Raw genomic sequence first — 21,677 nt, 5'->3', positions numbered from 1 at the left:
GCATGTCATAAGAAATAAGAAAAATTATATCCATAAAATTAAAATTCCAGTTCATTTCAGCTTGATAATCCAAGGGTGGGTCTCGAAGACACTTTGCTCTGGCCTAAGCGTGCTGCCATTGAATGCTGTCAGTAGTAAAACCCTCACTGTATTCAGAGTGATGAACTGGACCAAAGTCCAGTGCTTTGAGAACCCCTCCCTTAACATATAAATCTAAGGTACGGGTTTTCCTATGAGAGTTGAGGTCCTTTGAACAAAGGGGGAGATGTCATCTGAAAATGTTGAGAAGGAGATATCTTCTGTTAGACATAGAAAAGCTCCTCAATGTCCTGGAGATTCACAGGGAAAACCACCACTGCCGTCACTCTGCATGTCACAGCTTACCTCCCTTTCCTGGGGTGTTTTTGTGTCACAGTAATGACTGTAGTCTAAACAAAGTCTTGGAGCACAGAAAGTCTTGGAGCAGGAACTGTTTTTATAACACAATGTTATATTAATCTGTTGGCTTCCTCTGTAAGTGTCCAAGATTGCATATTTTTATAAAGTCATTGGAGTTAATCATGACCACTCTAAGTACTTCAGTGTTTTACACAAGAGAGAGGCAAAGCTAAACATATCTCTTAGGGCACTGCTGTCTCAAACCAGATGGGAATTGACCTGAGGTAGGACACAAGAAGAAAGGCTAGTAGAAATCAAGAGTGGGGCTTGACTATTTGGCTTCACATGTCTGCTTCTCCACAGATTTCTCATGTGATCTTAGGCATGTAATTTAATCTTGTAGTGCCTCAGTTCCCCTTCTAAAATATGAAACATTGCAAATACACAGACTGTCAGTGGTACAAAGATGCAGTGATGGGAACCATGTATGAACCTGAAATATTTGCAGACAATCCCTTTTCAATCTAAAAGTGCACAAGAACAACAAAGTGAGTTCATAACATGTCTGATTTTCTCATCAGCTGAACTGGTTGTCCTGCTTAATGAAGGGAGCCATGTAAACAAGTCACAACTCATCTCATCTAAGGGACAATTCTATAAATATTTTTACATGATCCCTACTCTGTCAGTGACAAAAATATTCCTCCCACGTGTCCATCACTATCAAGAAGCAAATCCAGAGTCACAAATATCTGCCAATAACCAATAACCTTCATGGGCTGCTCTTCAGAAGCTCTAAGTCAAAAGTAACCTAAACTCTGGATCCACTACTACATCTCATTACAAACCCTGCTGACTGCAACTCTCCCATACAACCTGGCTTAGCTCTCTTTTTACTGTTGTTTTTCTAGATTTTTAGTATCTATAACTAACACGGCACTTTGGCATTTTTTTGAAATTCAAAAGGTCAAGTAGGCTTAGGAGAGAACAGTTAACCATCTCATTGATCAATTTTATTGATCAAGTTTTTGGTTTTTTGGTTTTTGTTTTTTTAAGCGCAGGTTGGAACACAAAGGAGGAATCAAAGGACAAAGGCCTCAGATATTTGTGCAGTAAATCAAAAATCTAGAATTGCACCTAGAAACTCCAGTGTGATTATTGGCTATTTGGGGACATTTGTATATTCTACATTCAAACTTACATAGGATTTTATTTTTTTTAAAACTAATCTCTCACTGAAAACAGTGCATGACCCCCTAGATCCCACACAGGTAGTCTCTGCAGCTGGATCTCTGGACAGCTCAAAATTTTCAAGTGGCTCTGAGGAATAGCTCTTGTGAAACAGAAAGAAAGTGTTAGCCAGAAAGCCTTTAGACCAGGTCTGGATATCAGAAGGTGGAATGGCCCATATGGAAGGTGTAACTGCAAACATAAGTTTGAGTGACAGGCAATCTGCTGCTGAGTAATTAAGATCTTTGCTTCCTCATGCTGAGCTTCAGCTGGTGGCTGAACACTTGGCAGGAGATGACAGAAGGACAGAATACAGTTTTTAGTTTGGACAGACACCTGGGTCTGAAATGCAGAAGTCATCAGCACAGGAAAGACATCTGGACGTGTACTTGCAGATGAAGTAACTAAGATAAGGTATAGGTAGGGATAGATGAACAAGATAAGATAGAAGTATATGTGTAGGGTGAGACTGAAGGTCCTTCCAGTCTGTCTCCAGCAGTGGATGTCTAAAGGAATGCTATAGGTACTGGACAGTCTTATTTGATTCCTCCCCTTGACACTCATCCAGCCTCCAAGCATTTTTCAGTTCAGGAACTTTCTAAATTGAAAGTGATTTCTAAGCATTTGGTACTCCTCAGCGGATTTCTCTTCAATGAGCTTGTCCAGTCCCATCTCAAGTCCATAGACTGTTATCACCCAGCTCATTCTTTGGCTCCACAAGCCCATTGTGGGAGAAAACACCAGACCAACCATACTTGCACAGAACAAGTCTGTCGGGTCTCAGATAGGATAGAAAAGCCCTACTGCAAAGAACCAAGAGGAGTATGAGAAACAGCCTCATTAAATTGGTCTCTGCAAGGTGCTGGGAGTATTTTTTTTTCTTTAAAGAAAATAAATTTTCTGAAATTCATGGTAAATTTCAAGAGAGAAAAATAATTACATGTAATGTGGGCTAAAGCTCGCCATCAGTTCATGTCTGAAGTTTGCCAAGCCTGGGCCTCAGACAAGTGCCAGTATGAGACAGAAATGCCATTTTAGAGAGCCAAGCAGCACTTGGCTCTTTACCAGTTTGATTTACTCAAATATGAATGTTTTTAAAAGTTCAGGGAGCTGCAATGTTGAAACGTTGAAGATGACAGATTCATGGGCAAATGGCTAGATCAAAGCTCCATTTTTTTTTTCTTCCGAACAGACTTTGCAATGCCTATATTCAATAATTATAATAATTTAATAATTCCTCTTTTGACTTGCACAGCAGAGGAATTTAACACATATTAAACCAGCATGGTTTTCCAAATTATTTAAAACATAAATAAAGTATAGCTTTATTCAAACCTAAGAACTTTTCCCATTTTAGTAACAACACAACATACCAATTACTGTACTACACTTAGTTAAGAGCAAGGGTGATGACTAGGTATAGATTCAGTAAAGTCTCCCATTTAAGACCACAGCATGACAAGTGTGAACACCAGCAACTCTGTGGCTTCAGTGCAGTCCTTAGCATCCTATGGCTCAGTGGGGATAGTTCGTTTTGTGAGTTGTTAGATAAGGGATGCTCCAAGAGTCCAATCCAAAAATTCAGAAATGAGAACAGGAGTTATTCTATCAGTTTTAATGAGCTTCAGATCAAGTCTCTTATAAACTGTATATCTTCCTCACAGTATGCAGTAGCTCTGAAGCAGAAAGGATGCAAAAAGGATCTGGAAGCTCTCTGGGAACATTTCAGTGACTTCACATTTTACATACAGATTGTTATGTTAATGCTGCAGTAGAGCAGCAACTTTGGGGTTAGAGTTTGGGTTGCAATTTAATAAAGAAAGAAACAAACAGGTATGTCAATAAAATTCAATAGGTTATTTAGTTAAATAACTGTGACTTTGTGCAGTGGGCTAGTGGAAAGATGAATCACAAAGACAGGTGGGTGCAGCTCTCATACCTCATATTTCATACCTGAAACTGTGCTGCACTCAATTCTTTCTGAGCCTATGCTCAGATTACTCAGATTGCTCTTTGACATCAATATTTCTCAGACTCATCTGCAATTTTAATACTAACCTTGTTCTTGCAAGCAAACATGAAAATTGATGCCTTTTAATCACTGCCCGAATAGACTCACAAATAGGTCAGAGTAGGTCAATAAGGTGCTATCTCCTCTCAAATAAAATAACAGGGGGATATTAATGACACTACAAAGCTCCCAAAAGTATGTCTACAATTTGGTCACTACAACAGCGGACAGAGCTGAAGGAACACCTGCTGAGAAGGCACATACACAAAGCAAAGCTTCTTGTTATTGCAACCATATTGCTTCAGTCTCTGAGCTCCTCATGGAAAGGGTAGCAAATGTACTCTACACTGCACTGGAGTTTTCAGTGCTCATTCTTCCACTTGCCTGCTGTACTCCCCTTTCCACAACACACCCAGTGTCACAGCAGCAGCTGCTCTGCACAGCATCCCACTCTGCCTCACCATCTCTGCCACCTCACCAAGTACATTTTCCTGACCCAAACACATTTGAACAGCAGTGAACAGCAGACCAAACTTGGGTCCAGTGAGCTGCACTTTGCTTGCAAATCTGCTCTGCTCCTTTAAACCAGAAGCAACTCCTAAATCTTAACAAAAAATACATTTATTAAATCTTCCTATGTAGAAAGTAACTATAAATTAAACATACAACAGATATGTGTTTGCATGATCACACACAGGTCTATGAAATGTTCAGTGCTATTACTTAATAAATAATTTAATAATAATAAAAATAATTCTACTCAGGTCCTCACCTGTGGAAGGATAACATAGCCTGTCTTCTGGAGAACAGTCCTCCATGAAAGGCAGAGATGACCCAAAGGAATTCCCTTCTCTGTCATGAACTTTACTTCTCAGTCTATCAAAGAGTGACCCAAGACTACCATTCTGTGCAGAGTCATCCAGACTGTCGTTGGAGGTGTTCTTGGGCTCTGAAGATGAAAGAAGGGGGTACTTTTCATTACAGATAAACACATCATCCATGGGAGCCCCTGGAGGAGTCTCTTTAAAGGTAAACTTTTCTAGGAGTCCTGGGACATCCTCCATCCTAGTGCAAGATGATTTCTGAGGTATACTGGTTGATTTGGAAAGCCTGGTGTGAGGACTGTAGACTGGGAAGGATACCTCCTCACTGTAATCCCTTAGAGATCTCTCTTCAGAGCTGACAGAAAAATTGTATGGGTTTGAGAAAGGGCTCCCATTTCCTAAATACTCTCCTGCACACTCCCCTACTTTAAGCTCCTGTGGCTGAGTGTTATTTGCTGTATTATTGTTACCGTTCCTTTGGCTTAGGGAATAGCCAGGAGTACTGGGGAAGCTGAAGAAAGCTTTTTCTGAAGGGGCTTTGACTTCGCTGTCTGAGTTCTGCTTTAGTCCTTCTGGAGATGAAATCAGAGGCTCCCAAATGGACCTTTTGATAGCATTGGCTATGAGCCTCAGTGGTGATTTCGGCTGGCCAGCTGTGTGCTCCCTGGCAGCTGCATCTAGACTCCTTAAAGCATCTTTTCTGTCAACTGGCAAAGTTGGTGGAGCATCATCTGCAAGTAAGAGAGGCACAGGACAATCAGATACTTTGAACACATCTTTTGTCCCATCAGCATCCTTCTCCTCTGAAGTCCACAGTGCTCCTTTGTCTTGATACCCTGGACTGGTTCCACCTAAGTCCTTCCCGTTTGAATTGTGTGACAAGGGTCGCCGTTGAGTACAAAGAAACAGCCTCTTTTTTGCCTCCTTTGATTCTCGCTCAGGCTTTTCTTCTGGGTGCCTTGTATTTCTGCCATCTTTCTCTTTCAAATCCAGAGATGACAGCACTTTTGTCTTCCTGTTAAAATCTTCTTGTTCAGAGGTATATTTCTGTTTTTTTTCCTTCCAGCCCTGGGCTGTGTATGTCCCAATGTCACTATCTATATCTTCAGGATCAGAAAAATCAGCAGCCACTGTCCCATTCCCAGGAGGGGTCTGTGAAAAACCTCTGGTGCTGCTCTGCAAAGGACAATGGGGTACATAGAGACTGATGTCTTCAGGCATCTCTCTGACTCTTTCTTTTCTTTGAAATACTGGGCTGTAGGGTTTGAAATGTCCTCTTGTAACTTCAGGTGATTTCTTGTAAGAAGCCAACTGTGAAGTGCATGAAAAAAATATTTTGGGGTAGAAAAATACAGTTGAGTGCATCTTTTATTTCATATAATATTTTAATCATAACGTAATACTAATATACATAAGATTTAATTTATATACACATATACATACATATATATATGTAGATGATAATACAATAAGAAGCAAAGCTTTTATCCCTAAAGGGCTAATATTTCTCTAGGAGTGGAGATCTAATACTACTGGAAATTTTAATAGTCTAAAAATAATGTTATTCATGCTGAGAATCTGTCATATCTTTATGAAGTGCCATTAATATTTTCCTTAGAAAGAAACACTACTACGTACAGGAAAATAAACAAGAGCAGATCTGCTCTATTCTCCCATGTGCATCCCAGTTGCATCACCTTAGAGTTTCCAGCAAGCACAAGAGACCGTCATCCATCTGCTCCAGCTGCTTTTATAATATTGCATGCTTACATAGCCCAGGTAGGAATGAATGAAGTAACCCAGAAAAGATTGTAAAATGCAAGATGGTAGTTTTAAACAATTCAATTAGTTCTCTTTTATAATTATTTTCCTTTGGTGAATATTTAAATTCATTACTCTAGCCACTGAAATTTTCTGCTGGAGATAGTAACAAGGATAAATGCCCACATTATTTAGACAGCAGACAAAAACTAGAGGGTTTTTTTCATTCTTAGAAGAGAGGCATTTTATTCTCAATGCTACGTGATAATGAATGGGGTGAAGATTCAGTGCCTGTTTCCACTTATGTGCCAGATTCCCAAATTCACACGGGTGAAGCCATTAATCTGTCTGACTTCTTGTTTCCCAGAAGCATCAGAAGTAAGGCAATAATGATTACACCCTGTTTCATAGTTGTATTTGATGACTAAAATTAATATTGGCCAGTATCTCAGATAGAAAAACATGAGAAACACCAATAAACAAATAAACACCCTCTTAATCCTCTCTCTTTAGAGTAAGAAAAAGGCTGCTAAGCACTGCTTATAGAGTGGGAGCTGCATGGAGTCAGCTCTCGTCCTGCGTGGCGTGGCCAGGCAGCATTGTGCAGCTCTGCTCCCCTGGGACGTTCCCTTCCTGGCCCTATTGTCCCAGACCGGATTTCAACCACCACCGTGGACATGGAAGTCTTGACTTTTTTTCTAACACAGACCCTGAGGTCAAGCAATTTTAATCATGTTTAACCCAAGGGTGAGGACAATGGGCTAGGACATGGAGGACGTGGGCTGGTCCCCACTCCACCCAACTCCGAATCCAGGGGACGTGCTGCCCTTTGCTTGTACGGTTGGTCATGACTCCTGCTGCAGTGCTGCACTTACGGCAGGCCCACCCTTCCTCAGCCTTAGGAAAAGTAAAATTTTTAAAAATACAATGGAAATACTAGGTCCTGAAGGAAATTGAAGATGATCTTGAGCTGTGGGAAGTGTGGAGCCACGGGCCTGCTGCAAATTAAGAAAAGAAGTCTTATGCCCACTGGATGCAAGTGGTAAACATTAGACATGGGCACACCTATGTCTAAGGGCTGTAATGGCCTAAAAAATCCCCCAGTCTCCTATGCCAGGTTTCCTATGGCTGGCACTATGCGAGCCCTTACCTCAAGTCCCACATTTGCTCTCCAAGGCTGGTGTTGGCACTTGCCTTTCGCCCAGTGATGCACTGCTATCAAGTGGCATTTAAGCCACTCAGATGTGATACCCTCTCACCCCACCACTGCTTGCACATGGCCTTCCCAACATGCTACACATTTCCATCCAGCCCTACAAGCACATGGGCAGACCAAAAGCCAGCTCAGGAGCACCAGGGGACAGAGGTTTGGGGGATTTCCTCTCCTTTGGGCAGAAACTGTGGCACAAAGGAAATTCCAGTGGCAGCTAAGCCCCATGATGCAAGGGAAGGGCAGGGTGGTGGTGCCTACATGTTGTCTGATGCAACAGATTAGTACCTAACTCTCAGTCAGATCAAGGTCTGAGTCCCACAGTGAATGTGACTTAGCCACATGATTTGGGAATGGTTATATCAATCAGAGCATCAAAGTCTCTATCCCCCACAGGCATAACTCCAACTTTAGCGGTTACTGTGAGAACCAAAACTATTTGAAAGAGCAGGGGGTGCTCAGACAGCCTGCCCAGAGCAGACATGCCCCAACAGTAGCGACGCTCATTTTGCTCTGCACATTCTCCATCGTACCTGTGTTTGGGAGTGATCCTCTCCAGGACCACTCTGACAGCTGGCTGAGCTGTCCTTCCAGTGTAGCCCAGGTTTCTTGCTGGACAGTAGAGGGAAGCCTGACAAAGACACAAATTTTACCATCATGTTGGTATTATTTTTGTCTTAAATAAAGTTTGCAATTAAAGAATGAGAGTAGAAAGTTAAACAGCCGTCAGGATACAGCTGTATCTGAAGAGCTGACCTACAGTAATGAAGTTTATGGACTCACTCATATGTGTGTGCACACTGTGCCAAACACATGTTGACATTTTCAGCGGTGGACCTGAACTGCTTTCACTTTTTGGCTGGACATAGTGAAGCAGCTTTTGAGTTCCAGGAAACCGTCTGGAAAACCAGCCCTCTTTAGAGGGCTTTCAGGCCTTAAAAGCAGAGGCAGTCAAAACAACCAGTGACTTTTGAAACTTTGGGTAGATCCGAGAAGTGAAAAAATGGATGACCTCTGAGAGGGCTATCTGTCAGAATGGGAAAGAAATAGGAAATGCAACCACCTGCAGGCAGTAAGGGCAGAAATAATCCTGCTGTCTCCCAAGCCAGGCCAACAGGCAGCATGCTGGGGGCTCTCCTAGGATCAGGCAAGGTAAGTAATTGCTAAAGGCCTTGAACCAAAACTAGCACAGACAGACTTAGACCTGCTGGAAGAAAAAGTAGGGAGGTAACTTGCACCTGAAGGGAGTCAGGAGAGCTCTCTAATATTTGTGCCTGGGGGAATTTTACATAATAAATAATATTTGAACCGAACAGAAGTATCCCTGAGCCAAGATATTACCGTGTCAAGCTATAGCATGACAAATATATTTATAGCTGAATTATTAACTCTCAAACCCAATTATTAGTTCTGAAACCCACAAAGGTTCCCAAAGTGAACTTTGGTTCTTCTACATAGGAATTAAATGAGCAAGGACAAAAGCAACACACCAGAGAGAAGACAGTTCCTGCACACGGAATTCAGAAAAGGTAAGCCAGGGAGAGAGGCCAACTTTACTTTCCTCTCAGTGTCTCACCTATTCATTCTCAATCTTGATGCAATTTGTTGCATTCAGTCAAGAATGGAGGGAAACGATGCGCTGGAGTTCGTTAAGGAACTCCCGCAGTGACTAGCAACCAGGGGCTGACCTTTATATTCTGTAAAGTGAATTGAGCCATGAGAAAACATGAGAATCCAGAATTAGGATAAAAAAAAAAATCCCATCATCACCTGCATAAGTGAGCCAGGGAAGGGATTAGCCTGATCCACTAAAGTCCTGAGCCTCCTGGCACGGGCAAATGTCATGGCTCAGCACACTGAGGGGAAATGCAGCCTCTGCAGCAGCAACAGCCATAACAGCGATGAAGGCATAAACCCCATCACCCAGGAGTCTGCAGGGTAACAGCACGTGCCCATGAGGAGAACTACCTCCCATCATGGCTCTTGTGGGCATGCACACGCAAGAACATTGCTTCATGCAAAGCCACAGCTTGCCATCTTTCACAGAGATAATGGATTTATTCCCGCCAAGATGTTGAACCCATATTTGCAGCTTCACATTCAACATTGGATTTTAAAAAAAAAAAGTTCCCTAGGGTCCTATCATGATCTGCTTGGCCCAAAAGCTACTCCAAGTGACCAAGATAAATTAAGAGCGCAGTGTTCCCTGTGGCTGTGCAACAGGGATTAAAGATTTTGAAAGGTAATATCCTGCTCTGAGACCTTCAGCCAGTATAACCATGACACTGATTTCCTTTCCTTGGCCACGTACCTCATGCTGTTTATGAAACATATGTGTTTTGGGAAATAAGTCTGAAAAAGAGACAGATTTTTCTTTCATGTGACTGATGATCATATGCATTCTTGTAACCAAATATTAAGTGGCTTAAATACAGAAACTAAGACTTACAGTGCTCCTCTAGAGAGTAAAAAATGCCTTTATTCTGTTCCCAGTATACACTGAATGTGCTTTACACCTCGTTTTAACAGCATACTTGAGGTTCAGACAAAATCATGTAGTGTGTCCCTTTCCTCTCACAGGCTTTTAGCTCCCTCTAGAGCCCTTCAGAGGCCCACGGAAGATTTTAATAAAATGATGGGAAAAATAATTGGCAAACGATGCATTTGCTGAGAACAAGCTGAAAATTAGTGGAAATTAAGAGTGACCCCTGGTCTTTTCTTCCCTCTCTCACAGTCTTTCTTTTTTTCTCCTCAAACCTGGAATAAGCATAATTTTTGTTTGATCTTTTAAAAACTGAGATCAATGAAGGCAAGATTTTAAATCCAAGCCTTTGGTGAAGCCAACACCTGATTATAAGCCAAACCTCAAATGCTGTACAGTGCTCAGAGACATCTCTGAGGCTGACAACAGATGCCACAAGACTTTGAGGGCACCCTGCTCTGCTTCCCCATCCAGGGCATGGGATGCCCTTTGCCCGGGTGGGACATCCCGTGCAGCTGCTCCAGGGAGGCCTTGCAGAGCACAGCAAGTCTTCCACACCTTGGAGATGCAGTGAATCCCAGGGAACGCAGCCCCATCACGGCCCGTCTGCCTGTCTGTCCCCCACAGCTGCCTCTCTGGGGACAGCCCATCAAGGGGCTGGTTTGCTGAAGCCAAGCTTGGTGGGAGCATCCTCTCAGGACCATGAAATAGCCCCATACATGCTCTGCTGAGATTTCCTGAGTTATCCCAGATGTGTTGCACCAGGGGCCTCCAAGGGACTGCAGGGTCAGTAGTGACAGGGCTCACATGTACCTGCAGGCATCTGACTCAGAGACGAGCCCTGTGCCGGTGCTGGGAAGGACAGATGCAGCTTGTCTCCTCTTTCAAGATGTAAAAATTCATCTCACAGTGGGTACGTGCAAATAATCGTCAAGTTTGCTTGTGCATTCAAACCAAGCAAGCCAAGATGCCTCTTTTTTGAATGCTGGGCCCATAACAGACATAGGGATCCTACTTGTTTCAGAAACCTTAATTTCTCTGAAGGCAACTGGGACTCTGAGCAGCAGCAGTAATCCCCCTTGTTGCAGAGGGCAGCTGAGGGCAGGGTTAAAGAGCAGCTGTCACCACCATTCCCCAAAACCTGCTGTCTCCATGCCCAGAAACTGTGGCACTCGGTCACATGCACAAATCTCTTCTTTCCACTGCTGTACATTCATGTTTTATACTTCAGGCTGTCAACACCCCAGTCTAACAGATACAACTGTGTTTCTAACCAAGTTTTGAGAGGGTTTGGGATGCTGGTAAGCTTACACAGCTCCCATTATGGTATGATCAACCCTGGCAGGTACCTGCGAGTCCTTAGTGGGGACTGGGTAGGCACTGTGGGCACTTGCAGAGGGGCTGTGCCAAGGCGGGCAAGCAACCCTGTCACAAGCAGCAGAGGTATGACCAAGGACAGCTGCCTTGTTTCGGGACCACAGCCCAGGAAGATTACCTAGATGCAGCCTCAGCTGTGAGGGGTGACCACACTGTGTTTCGGAAGTGAATTGAGGACAGACCTGATTGCTATCAAAATCACTGCGTGCCTGTGCGATTCCCATGGCCAGGGACGGGTCAGCCCAAGCCAAGTCAAACTGCTAGTGGACAAGAACTAGTAACACTTATTTTCATCAGTTCACCTCTTGGGATGGTTGGTAGTACTTTCTCCCTTTCAGTAATCCAGAAGCATCACCTGTTTTTTTCCAACAAAAAAGAGGTGATAGAGCACCTGTAGATGGGTGTAAACGGGCACCTCCAGGAGCAGTTCTAATAAGCGATACTCAAAATCTTAGACCCAGCGTTGCACCTAATCAAAAGCAACCAGTGCAAGGCAGGGCTAGAGACAGGCTCTGGGATAGGGGTGCGTTTTCTTGGCTGGAGAATTAGCATGGACACAACTTGCCAGTGGGTGTAATAATGTAGGGGACAGTCATGCAAAAAGGGAATTTGATCTTTTCAGGACAAGAAAATGGAAAATAAATACTTGGCATGTTTTAGATGTCAATTTTCCCAGCTACTGATGCAAAAATACAAAACTTTTAAAGGAAAGAAGGAAAAACAGAAACTTAAGAGACAGGAAAACAGGATACAGCATAAAGAGAAGATACAATTGCTTCTCAGGCTTTACTCACTTGCTTGGAGTTTTCTTCTCCAACTCTGATACTTATTTAACGCCGTGGAGTGAAAAGTGTTGGCTCTCTGTAGCGCTGAACAGAAACAGAAAAGACACATAGTCAACTAACGTAGTAAAAGCCAGAGAGTGAAAACAGAGAGGGGGAAGGAGGGAAAAAGAAAAAAAAAAAAAAACACCAAACCCACCAAAAAAACAGAAAAGAGAAGGAAATAAAGCAGGCGGTGGGTAGTTTCCTACCGGTGTCCCCGCGGCGGCGGCCGGGAGGGGGCAGCGCGCAGCCGGCCGGGAAGGGCCCTGGGCCGGCGGGGGGACGCTCCAAGGAAAAGCGCTCCCCTTGTTCCCGCTGATCCCCAAACCGACACGGGCTCTTTTCTCAGCGAAGCCGGCCCGAGCAGAAAGGCAGGCAGACAGACAGGTGGGGGGACAGGCTCAAGCAGTAAAAACTTATTAAGGGCGCTATAAAGCAGCTGGGTGACGATGGGGAGCCGAAGCCAGGCTGCTCATGAAGATCAAGCTAACCCGGCTGGCATGGTGGGGAGGGAGGTGACATGAGCAGCCGGGGGTGGGGAGAGCAGGAAATTGGGGAGGAAAAAGTCTAAAATCCTTCAGTGACTGCACGGGGACACACACTGCTGGGCACCTTTTGATGTTTGCCACTGTCTTTTTTTTGCCCTAAACAAGGGCTTTGTATTCAAGAGTCAATTTAAATCGCTGTATGAAATCTCCTCTTTTCTGTCTGGATTAAAAATGCATATATGGATGTGGGGGTGGTGGCAGACAGGAGGAAATGAATGCTGATGGCCTTTTATTTTCTGCAAATCCATTTCTTTGGCTGGTTTTAGCACATCTTTTAGTTTTGACCAGCTCCAGAAAGGAGTTTTCACGTGGAGTCAGACTGTTCCTAAATGTTTCCCCTCCCTTTACTCCTTGTGCCTTCAGTGGATACAAACATTTTAAGCAGCTACTGATAGAAACACAAAGTGAACCAAGCAGAGCTCTCTAGTGCCTCCCACCGTCACCCTTGCTTAGGCAGCACTGCACATATCGCATCGGCTCCCCGTGTCCAAACTTTCTGGCGGTGGGAAACACTCAGCCCACCCCTGCAAGCAAAGCACCTTTTACCCTGCATCATGGAAACGCTGTTTCAGCTACAGCACACTAAAGGCAGAAATCCCCCCTAAAAAGACACCGTTAACGGGTACAACCTGGCCACATTTCACGCAACAGCCCCTGCTTTGAAACCTCTCCCCCCAGCCCTTGCTTCAGCCCTCAGGAGAGGGTGCTGGAGCATCCCTGGGTCAGGACGCTGCTTACCATCGGCAACTTTGTATGTTTTGGGACTTTCCTCCGGTGCCACAGGGCTCCTGGCAAGCGATGCCCACCTCCGGACAGGGCTGGGGCAGGCGGGGGGCTCCAGCAGCGAGGTCTGTCCTTCGCTCACTTCAGAGTTTGATGAGTTACCATTAAAATCAAACTCCAGCTCAGAGCTATGGGGAAAAAAAGGTGAGATGGAAAGTGGGACATATCAGAAGAAACACGTAGCTCTGTTCCCCTTCATTCCCAGTGGTGCAGCAAGCACCAGTGTCAGCCCTGACAGCCATGCGGGCTGCAGAGAAACAGATGATTTGCAGCCAGAACCAACATCCTTATTTTGCTTTTTTCATTGTTGCTATTCCAGAACTGTAATTTGCTACACTGTTGGTATCCCTAGTCCCATCAGACTTCTGCTGCCCAGATTCACACCCACAACCGCTACGTTCAGCGCCTGGAATCAAACTGGCATCAAGAGAGACTTGGGGTGAAACACCACATTGCTTGCTTAGCAGGGAGGGCTAAGAGAGCCTGTAAAGCTGTACCAAGATGAAGAAAGGGAAATAGCAGCATTTGCAATGCTGTAATCCACCTAAAAGCAAGGCACAAGGGTCAAAACTCTACACTTTTCACCTTTTTCCCTACAGATTTTTGGAAATAAAAGAGGCATGCGTAGGGAATTCACAGGAGGCCAAATCCAGGGCAGGCCACTCCAGCCACAAGGTGGGCTTCACCTGTCAATTCATCCTGTTATTTCTGGACCTTGCTTCATCTCCCATCTGGGACCTGGAACCAGCTCCCCTCTCTGGGCGGCTGCAGCTGCCGAGTGCTGAGCCTTTGGCAAGCAGCCGGGGAGGCAGAGCCCCTCCTGCACCGCAGATGCCTCCAAACAGGCATTCCTGGCAGAAGATAAAGCCAAGGAGGGTGAGGAAATGCTGAGGGGTGGGAGGCTCTCCTAGCCTTCAGCAGTTTGGGGGAACCCATGCTGGAAATCATTCAGCATCAGCCATTTCAACCCTGAGGTGACAGATGACGATGGCTAGGATAAGAGTTCAGTAAAACTCAGGTATTTTGTTATTGCAAAATTTGGGTATTTTTGTTACTGCACCAGCATAATTTCTTATCATGCGTTGGACACCTCATGGAGCCATGGGGAGGGTTTTGGACCACATTGAGCTACCGTGCTTGGTCCTGAGCCCACTTCTGGGTGCTGCAATACAGGACAAGGAGGGAGCGCAAAGGAGAGGGGTGAGGACAGCCACTGGCCCAGCAAACAGGGCTTAGGCAAGAAGTTGGAGGAAACTGTAAGCACCAGTCTAGGAAGGAGAAAACTGAGTGAAGCTAAGTGAACAGCCTTCAAACATGCAAAAGACACCTATAGGAAATAAGGAAATTAACTCTTTGGGAGCCACTGGGACACCCATTGAACAGCGAGTGCAATGAGGCACCTGAGCTGATCGGAGGCAGATTTTGGCATACCCTTCCTTAAAGGTAAAAATATGCCACACAAACACACGTGAATGGCACACACGTCATGACCTTGCCTCTAGGCAGGAGAATAACTCTTTAAGGTGATTATTAGTCCTTTTTTTTCAATAATCATAGGATTTCTTTCATCTCTAAAGACCAGACTGTAGGGAGCAGGCACTTTCAGGACTTCTGATGTGACCGCATTCCCACTGCCATAAATAAGCGTGCCACCATCCCATTTGGCCTATTTTTAATGCAAACAATACTGCTAACCTAATTAATAGATTTATTGTGATTAATAGCTCTACCTTAAAAAAAGAGGAGTTTATGCCATGATTAGTCCTGTTGGTGTGGCAGGAGAAAGCTGTTTCATGTTTATATAGCGCTGCCTTGTAGAAAGTAAAAATTTATTGTAACAGCCCAAGGCACAACCCAGGAGGCAGGAGGAAGAAGAGCTAAAGGAAAGGCTGCAGACAGTATAAAGCCAGGGTAAATACCATACGGTTAGTGTCTGCCAGTCCTGCACCCCTGCTTCTCTCAGATCAAACCAGCAGTACTGGGAGGCCAGGGTCAGCAAGGCAGCAAGGATAGGAGCACTGTTCCAGGTGTGTTGCTCTCTCAGTAGGCTGAATCAGAGTGGCCTTAAATTTCACCACTAACACATACTTTTTAGGTGTCTTTCAAGCTGTGTCAAGCATACAGATATATATAAAAAAATATAAATACATGAAGTCTTTGATAGCTGAGATGCTGTGTGGATGGGGAGATACCACACTGAGATTGGGCAGAGTGCCACACAAAAGAAAAAGACATACCATTAACATTGATTGATATATTTCTGTTTTAAAGAGCAAAATGTTTATTTTCCTTGGCTGGCAAGGATCTAACTGCTATAGTATGAAGCTTGTCCTATGATCTCTGCTTGATAGGTGGTCATTATTCACAAGTACCTAAAGCCTGAACTGCAAAGCTGTGTCACCGTGCTGGTCGTTTTCCCCATCCCAATGAGTCCCCCCAAGTCAGCTCAGCAGTGCCATTTGCCACTTGCTATTTCTCTCGCCCCCCCCCTTTTTAGGCAGGGGGTGGCCTGCCGGAGCGGTGTGGACTGAAGGGTGTCTGAGAAGCCACAGCAGCGGGAGGCTGACCTCGGAGCTGCTGGCACCAGCCACGCCAGTGACAGATGTGGCATCACCCCTTGTGCCACATCCCACTGGAGGGGAACCAAGGCCTTGCTGTCCAGCCACAGGAGCTGCCGCAGGGAAGGGACCTGAGCCCTCAGATCAGAGGGATTAGTCGGCTCTCGTTGCTGCCCAGGTGCCATGGGGCCACCATGAGCCAGAGGGTATTAGCAAGGGATACAAGCACACGCTCCGCAGGGGCGGTCTGTCAAACAGGTAGGAAACCCTTCCCCGAGCTCTCCATTCCCTGTGGGTTCATCCTTCCCCAGAAGAGCACCCAGACCCATGTGGCAGAGCACAAACACCATTTAAAGCCACCACAGGGAATAGCAGAAAGTTGCATTTCTAAAAGCGTTGCTCTCCACAATCTACACACAGCACCACAAATAGGTTTTTAAAACATGTCAAGAATTTGAATGAGCTTCCTTACAGAGCAACAGTTGGCTTTGGGTTTGCCTTTTTTTTTCTCCTTCCCTCTCTTCTTTTTTAGTTCTCAATAAGGAAAACCACTTTACTCAGAAGATACCAATCTAATCTTTAGATGGAATGAACACCCACAGAATCCTGCCCAGAAAGCCAATATATTCTAATTTGTACACAGAAATTGGGCTTCCTTTGGCAGGTCCCCAAGGATCATAAAATTTCAGATTTCTTAGGGGTGGGCAGGTCCTCAAAGGCCCTGGGAGAGGCCCAGGGTGCAGAGCTGCAGGATGATACCCAAGGTGGGAGGTGGCCACGTCACAGGATGCACCTTTTGCCACAACACACTCACTGCCCTAATCCCTGAACTGACATTTTTTGGTACACAAAGAACTGAACCTGGGCCGATCAGGGCAATGTTTTTCTCTCTGATTCAGGCCCCTGTGTGGGATGCAAATGTTTGAAGATTTCCTGCAAAGTGAGTCATGTGTCTGGGGGATTTACGGCTGTGGTAAAGAACAATTGTTATTCTGAGCGGTTTGTCTTTTTTTTTTTTTCCCCCTCCAGTTGTAAGTACATTCAGTACTGTATTTTGTTATATTCTTCCTTAGTGTTCTAGAGAAAACCAAGCTGCACTTATGGGCCTTTTTTATAGGCTTACTTGTATTTTAAAGTACCTGCTTGCATCACTGGTGACCATGACTCGGATAGCGAGAAGGTTGTGCTCAGTCATCTCCTCCTCGGGGATGACCCTCACAGTGGCCCACTCGGGGGAAGGGGGTGAGAACCAGCTCTCCATGTTGTGGCACTCAGGGATGCTCTTCGCCTTCTTCGGGGAGATGGGCTCATCGGCTGCAGGCAGGCAGTGGTCTGGGAAAGCACAAAGGTGATAGCAGGGTGTTAGGGGAGGACCTTTAGCCTTTTATTGCAAGTTTAGGTCAATTTAGGACAGTGGGAGCGAGCAAAGTAGACACAGGCTCTTCAGGTTATTTTTGAATGTGTACAGCAAATGCAGACACTGATTTGGGAAAAGAAGCAGCATCACAGCAGTTAAACAGCACCATTCCTGAACATCGCATTCAAGCAGGAGGAATAAAGAATTAAGCCAAGTTTCCCTCACTCACCCCAGGTAATGCAGACAGAGCTAAAGACAGGAGATCATCTCTCCCTGTGAAAACCTTAATTTCTGAGCAACATCATCTATCCACAACCTCCTGCACAAACCAATACAAATGTATCAGCTGCGCAAGTTCCCCTGGGACTCAGTGCAGAAGGGACAAATGACAAGGTCTAGGAGAGTGGCTTTGCTCAGTTCACCTCCCACATGTGGTGCTTTCACCACATTTAATTCAATACTGTTGCTTCTAATTTACACCTGTATAAGTAGAAAAAAAAATCAGACCTAGGATATGGCTTATTTTCTCATCTATTAGAGCAAACTATCTAGTAAACAATTAAACTCGTCTAACTTGCAGCTCCTCCATTTATAGCAGGAGTGCACTCACTCCCGTCCTCCACCTTGCAAGGGTTTCTAACTTGAACGCCAAGCCCTTGCATGAGTTGAACACAGAAAACAAACATGTCGAGAGCAGGAGGATTATATACACCACAGAGCCCGAGCGCTGGCCCACAGGACCCTCCGAGCAGCAATTCCCTGCCTGCAGTCCCTGCATCTGTCCCTGGGCCATTGCACATGGCTGCAGGTCGCAGCCTGGGTCCTCTCCCCCATTACCATTTCTGTGGAGCTGAAAACAATTGTTGGAGGGCTTCAAAACAAGCTGTGACAGTAAAACTATGCCTTTATTTTGCTTGATTTAGGTAGCTCCCAGCCTCCCCCACAAAAAGAAAACTGGTGGAGAAGCTTCTGTACCTCTCCCAGTTATTGTTTGTGCTCACCCCCTTTCTATGTTTGAAAATAAGCACCACTGAGGAGAGCCCAGCTGCTGGTGGCAGGGATGACTGCTCTACAGGTATAACACTTGTGCCAGCCAGGTGAAGCTCCCTTACTTGCACTCACAGACTAACATGGCTTTGCAGTCACCTTTCGTTTAGTAGTTTTACTGATTACACTTTTCCTAAGCGGCACAGAGCACTGCACTTTTCAAAAGGCTGTTGTGAGCTCTGTTTTTTCACCTTTCATAAAAGTCAACGTATTTTCTTGTCTTGAAATCTCCTCAAGACTTCACTGCTCACAAGAGTTTTGTGTGTTGGTTTTTTTTTTTTTTTAATTCTTCAACTTCTATGTACAAGAAGCCAAGGAGAATGGAGGAGTGGCTTGCTGCTTCTCCAGAGCAAGATGCTCTCATGTGAAAACACGTGCTCAGTTTCTGCATCTAGCTCACTAGCAGTACAGCAGCCACATGTTTCTTGACCACAGAGATTTCATTTCCTCTGAGAGATGGAGGAAATTCATTCCTCTCAAATTTTTATGTCTGACTTCTACTTTGGCCCAGCCAGGCCACCAAGCCCAAAGCCACTCCTGGGCAGTGCACAGTAAACCCAGCGGTGTTCAGGTGGTAGTTTGGAAGTCCATGGGTGAGCAGGGCACAGCTGCCCTCCCTCACACAGGGGCATGAAACACCCTGGGAATGGCTCCCTCTCCCCCAGAGCTGGGATGAGCCATGACATGCCATTTCTACTCTCCAGAAGCAAAGTAAAAAGCAATCTTGTGAATGAATTTGTAAAACCGAAGTCCTTCAACTCAACTTTCTCCATAAAAGATGCTGCATTTTGTATGGGAATCAGAGCAAGCAGAACCAAACAAAAGTTTGCCAGCTCTGTCTATAAACTTTGTACCCATGCTGTCAATAAGCACTGCCCGAGCTCACTGCAAGCAGCTGTTAAAGTCAGTTTTGCTATTTGCTTGCATGCTCAGTACATATTCCCTTCCCATCCCGTGCATTGATGCTTTCCCCGCCACGCTAACAGGAAAGAGGAGAAAACATGTTTATGACTAACAGACACACAGCTGGAGAGCATCGAAACCCACAGACAGACAGACTATCTAAAACTATTCCCGGCGTGGTTCCTGAATGTGAACAGACTTCCAGTCAGCAAGTCCCTCTGCAATAGCCTGTTACATATCCAGTTTTCAGTCATTATAGACATAATAGTCAGAGCTGGTGAAGGACCTCAGGATGTCATCCAGGCCACCGGATGACAGTGATGGACGGCACTGTCACCTCTCTCTTCAGTTACATTCCTGTACTTGTTTTTTTCCTTTTCTTCTTTTTTCTTTCCCTTTTTTTTTTTTTTAAATCATGATATCTCCCCTTCTTGAATTCTGCACAGAGAAGCTGACCCTCTCAGGAATCTGTTAGACAGCTGAATCCTTTCTGACCAAGATAAGTTTGCATTCACAGCAATCAGGTTTAAAATCAGAATCCTGTATTAGCATCCACTTCGACCTAGTGAAAGATGTCCCTGCCAATGGCAGGGAGGTTGAACTAGCTCTTTAAAGGTCCCTTCCAACCCAAACCTCTCTAGGATTAGAAAGCAAACCCACTCTTTACTAACATATTTAATCAATATTTGTATTGTGACATAAAAAGTTGAATAAACTACATTGCACTCAACTCCATAAAAGCAGAAACTGGACTGCCTTGGTGTTTCAGTGCATGGGATGCCCATGTGTGAACAGAAACTCAAATACTGGGTTATACATTCTGCAGGACATTTGAAAAGATTAAAGTTAGCGCTGCTGTTTCTCATCAAAGGGCTGCACCCTTTTTTGTTACAGGCTCAAACAAAAGGCAAAGATGTCCCAGACGGCCGTGTCAGGGTTTTTTCGTAGGCTCTGATGATGTTACAGAATTTGACTGGTCTCTCCTAAAAAGCAGCCCTTCCTGCAGCGCCAGCCCGAACCCCCAGCCCCGCAGGCAGGTGCTGCATGGTGAAATGCAGCCTGGCAGACCACTTCAGGCTCCTGCAAGAGAGAGATTTCAATCCCTGAGAACAAAAGGGGTACGGACTGAGTACAGAGAGCAGGGACAAGCTGCTGCTGGATTTGTGTAAACACCGCGGAGGAAGAGCGTGGCCAACTCAAACAAAAGCCTGGAGCCTCCACAGGTCTGGAGTCTGCCTGGCAATTATTACCTGCCTCTCCACAGCAATGCAAACAAATCCAACCGGCCATCAGCTGTGACTCTGCCGCTGGCCATCGCTGCCGTTAATTTTAAAGGAGTATCAAAAAGGAGAAATATGATCTGATATAAACAAGGAATTTAAAAAGAAAGCTGGGACTTCTTTAAGGCTCTTATTTTCCACAGAAAGATAAAAAGGGCTGTCTGAACTAATTTCTCCTGAATCAGCCCAAAGGCCTCAGACTACTTACACAAAGGTGAGGCATACATTCATGCTCCTGAACAGATGCTAGGCTAAATAAGAAGCAGCCCTTGTACCTCTCCATTTCAACTGGGAGCCTTGCAGCTCTCCCTAAATCCTGAACCACCCATCCTTGCAGCACCAGCAGTCATGTCCTCAGTGAGACATCAGCACAGCGATGCTGAGCAGGAGGACACTGATTTTTTGGAAATCTGACTCTAGGGTGGAAGCCAGGCTCTAAACCTTAGTGCCCTGACTTCCATCACACCACAGGTTGAGAGTTAAGTACCTCAGACTGGCACCTCTAGTGACCATTGCAATTCACACACTGAGCTGGCTGATAAACTGGCCCTCGCAGAGGAGGCAGACGGAACCTCGCTGGAGGCTGAGCTCTGCTCAGGCAGGGGATAAACCCGAGTTGTTCGTTACTTCTAGGCACATGCAGCAACCCCCCCTGCCAGCCCTGCTCTCTGGGTAAACTCAAGCTCTTGCAGAAGGATTGAGGTGGACATTCAGTTCCTAAATCCAAGGTGGCAATTACCACATAAGCTCCAAGATACCTAAGTTTGCTAGTGCTTGAGTTCTTTCATAAGTATGTGCGCCTGGCTGTACTTACCATGTTATCCTACTTCTTCACACCAGAATACACAAAAATGGCCTTATTGCTCTCCCTAAAGGGGAACGGGCATGTGGGTGGACTAAGCCATTTGTCTGGGATTACCCAGGCAGCCTGTGATGCTGCAGGCACCTCCGTGGCCAGCCAGCGTTCTCGCTCCGCATCAGGTTTCCTCCCCACGACAGGAGATTTTCTACTAGAAGCTAAGAGACTGAGTCAGAGGAATTGAACTTTATAAGATAAACACATACAATGTAAAAGCTAGAGACACATCCGGTCTGTGGGACAGA

The 21,677-nt window shown here is 45.2% G+C and overlaps 1 protein-coding gene across 2 annotated transcripts in view; it reads right to left on the bottom strand.

Annotated features, from left to right (window-relative positions):
- MICAL2 (microtubule associated monooxygenase, calponin and LIM domain containing 2) overlaps positions 1-21,677 on the bottom strand; it is a 130,214-nt gene that overhangs the window by 18,883 nt on the left and 89,654 nt on the right. The window contains exons 26-30 of one of the 2 annotated variants that reach the window (XM_074884323.1): positions 17,126-17,318; positions 13,384-13,556; positions 12,068-12,142; positions 7,948-8,045; positions 4,392-5,754 (exon numbers count right to left, since the gene is read on the bottom strand). In XM_074884323.1, coding sequence (XP_074740424.1) covers positions 4,392-5,754; positions 7,948-8,045; positions 12,068-12,142; positions 13,384-13,556; positions 17,126-17,318 — 1,902 coding nt within the window. Of the gene's footprint in view, positions 1-4,391; positions 5,755-7,947; positions 8,046-12,067; positions 12,143-13,383; positions 13,557-17,080; positions 17,319-21,677 lie in introns of those variants that run through there. The other variant, XM_074884325.1, reaches the window with a different exon arrangement.

This window comes from Strix uralensis, chromosome 15, assembly GCF_047716275.1.
Source record: "Strix uralensis isolate ZFMK-TIS-50842 chromosome 15, bStrUra1, whole genome shotgun sequence".
NCBI lineage: Eukaryota > Metazoa > Chordata > Aves > Strigiformes > Strigidae > Strix > Strix uralensis.
The sequence above is the reverse complement of the archived record's forward strand: the minus strand, read 5'-3'. Positions and strand labels throughout refer to the sequence as shown.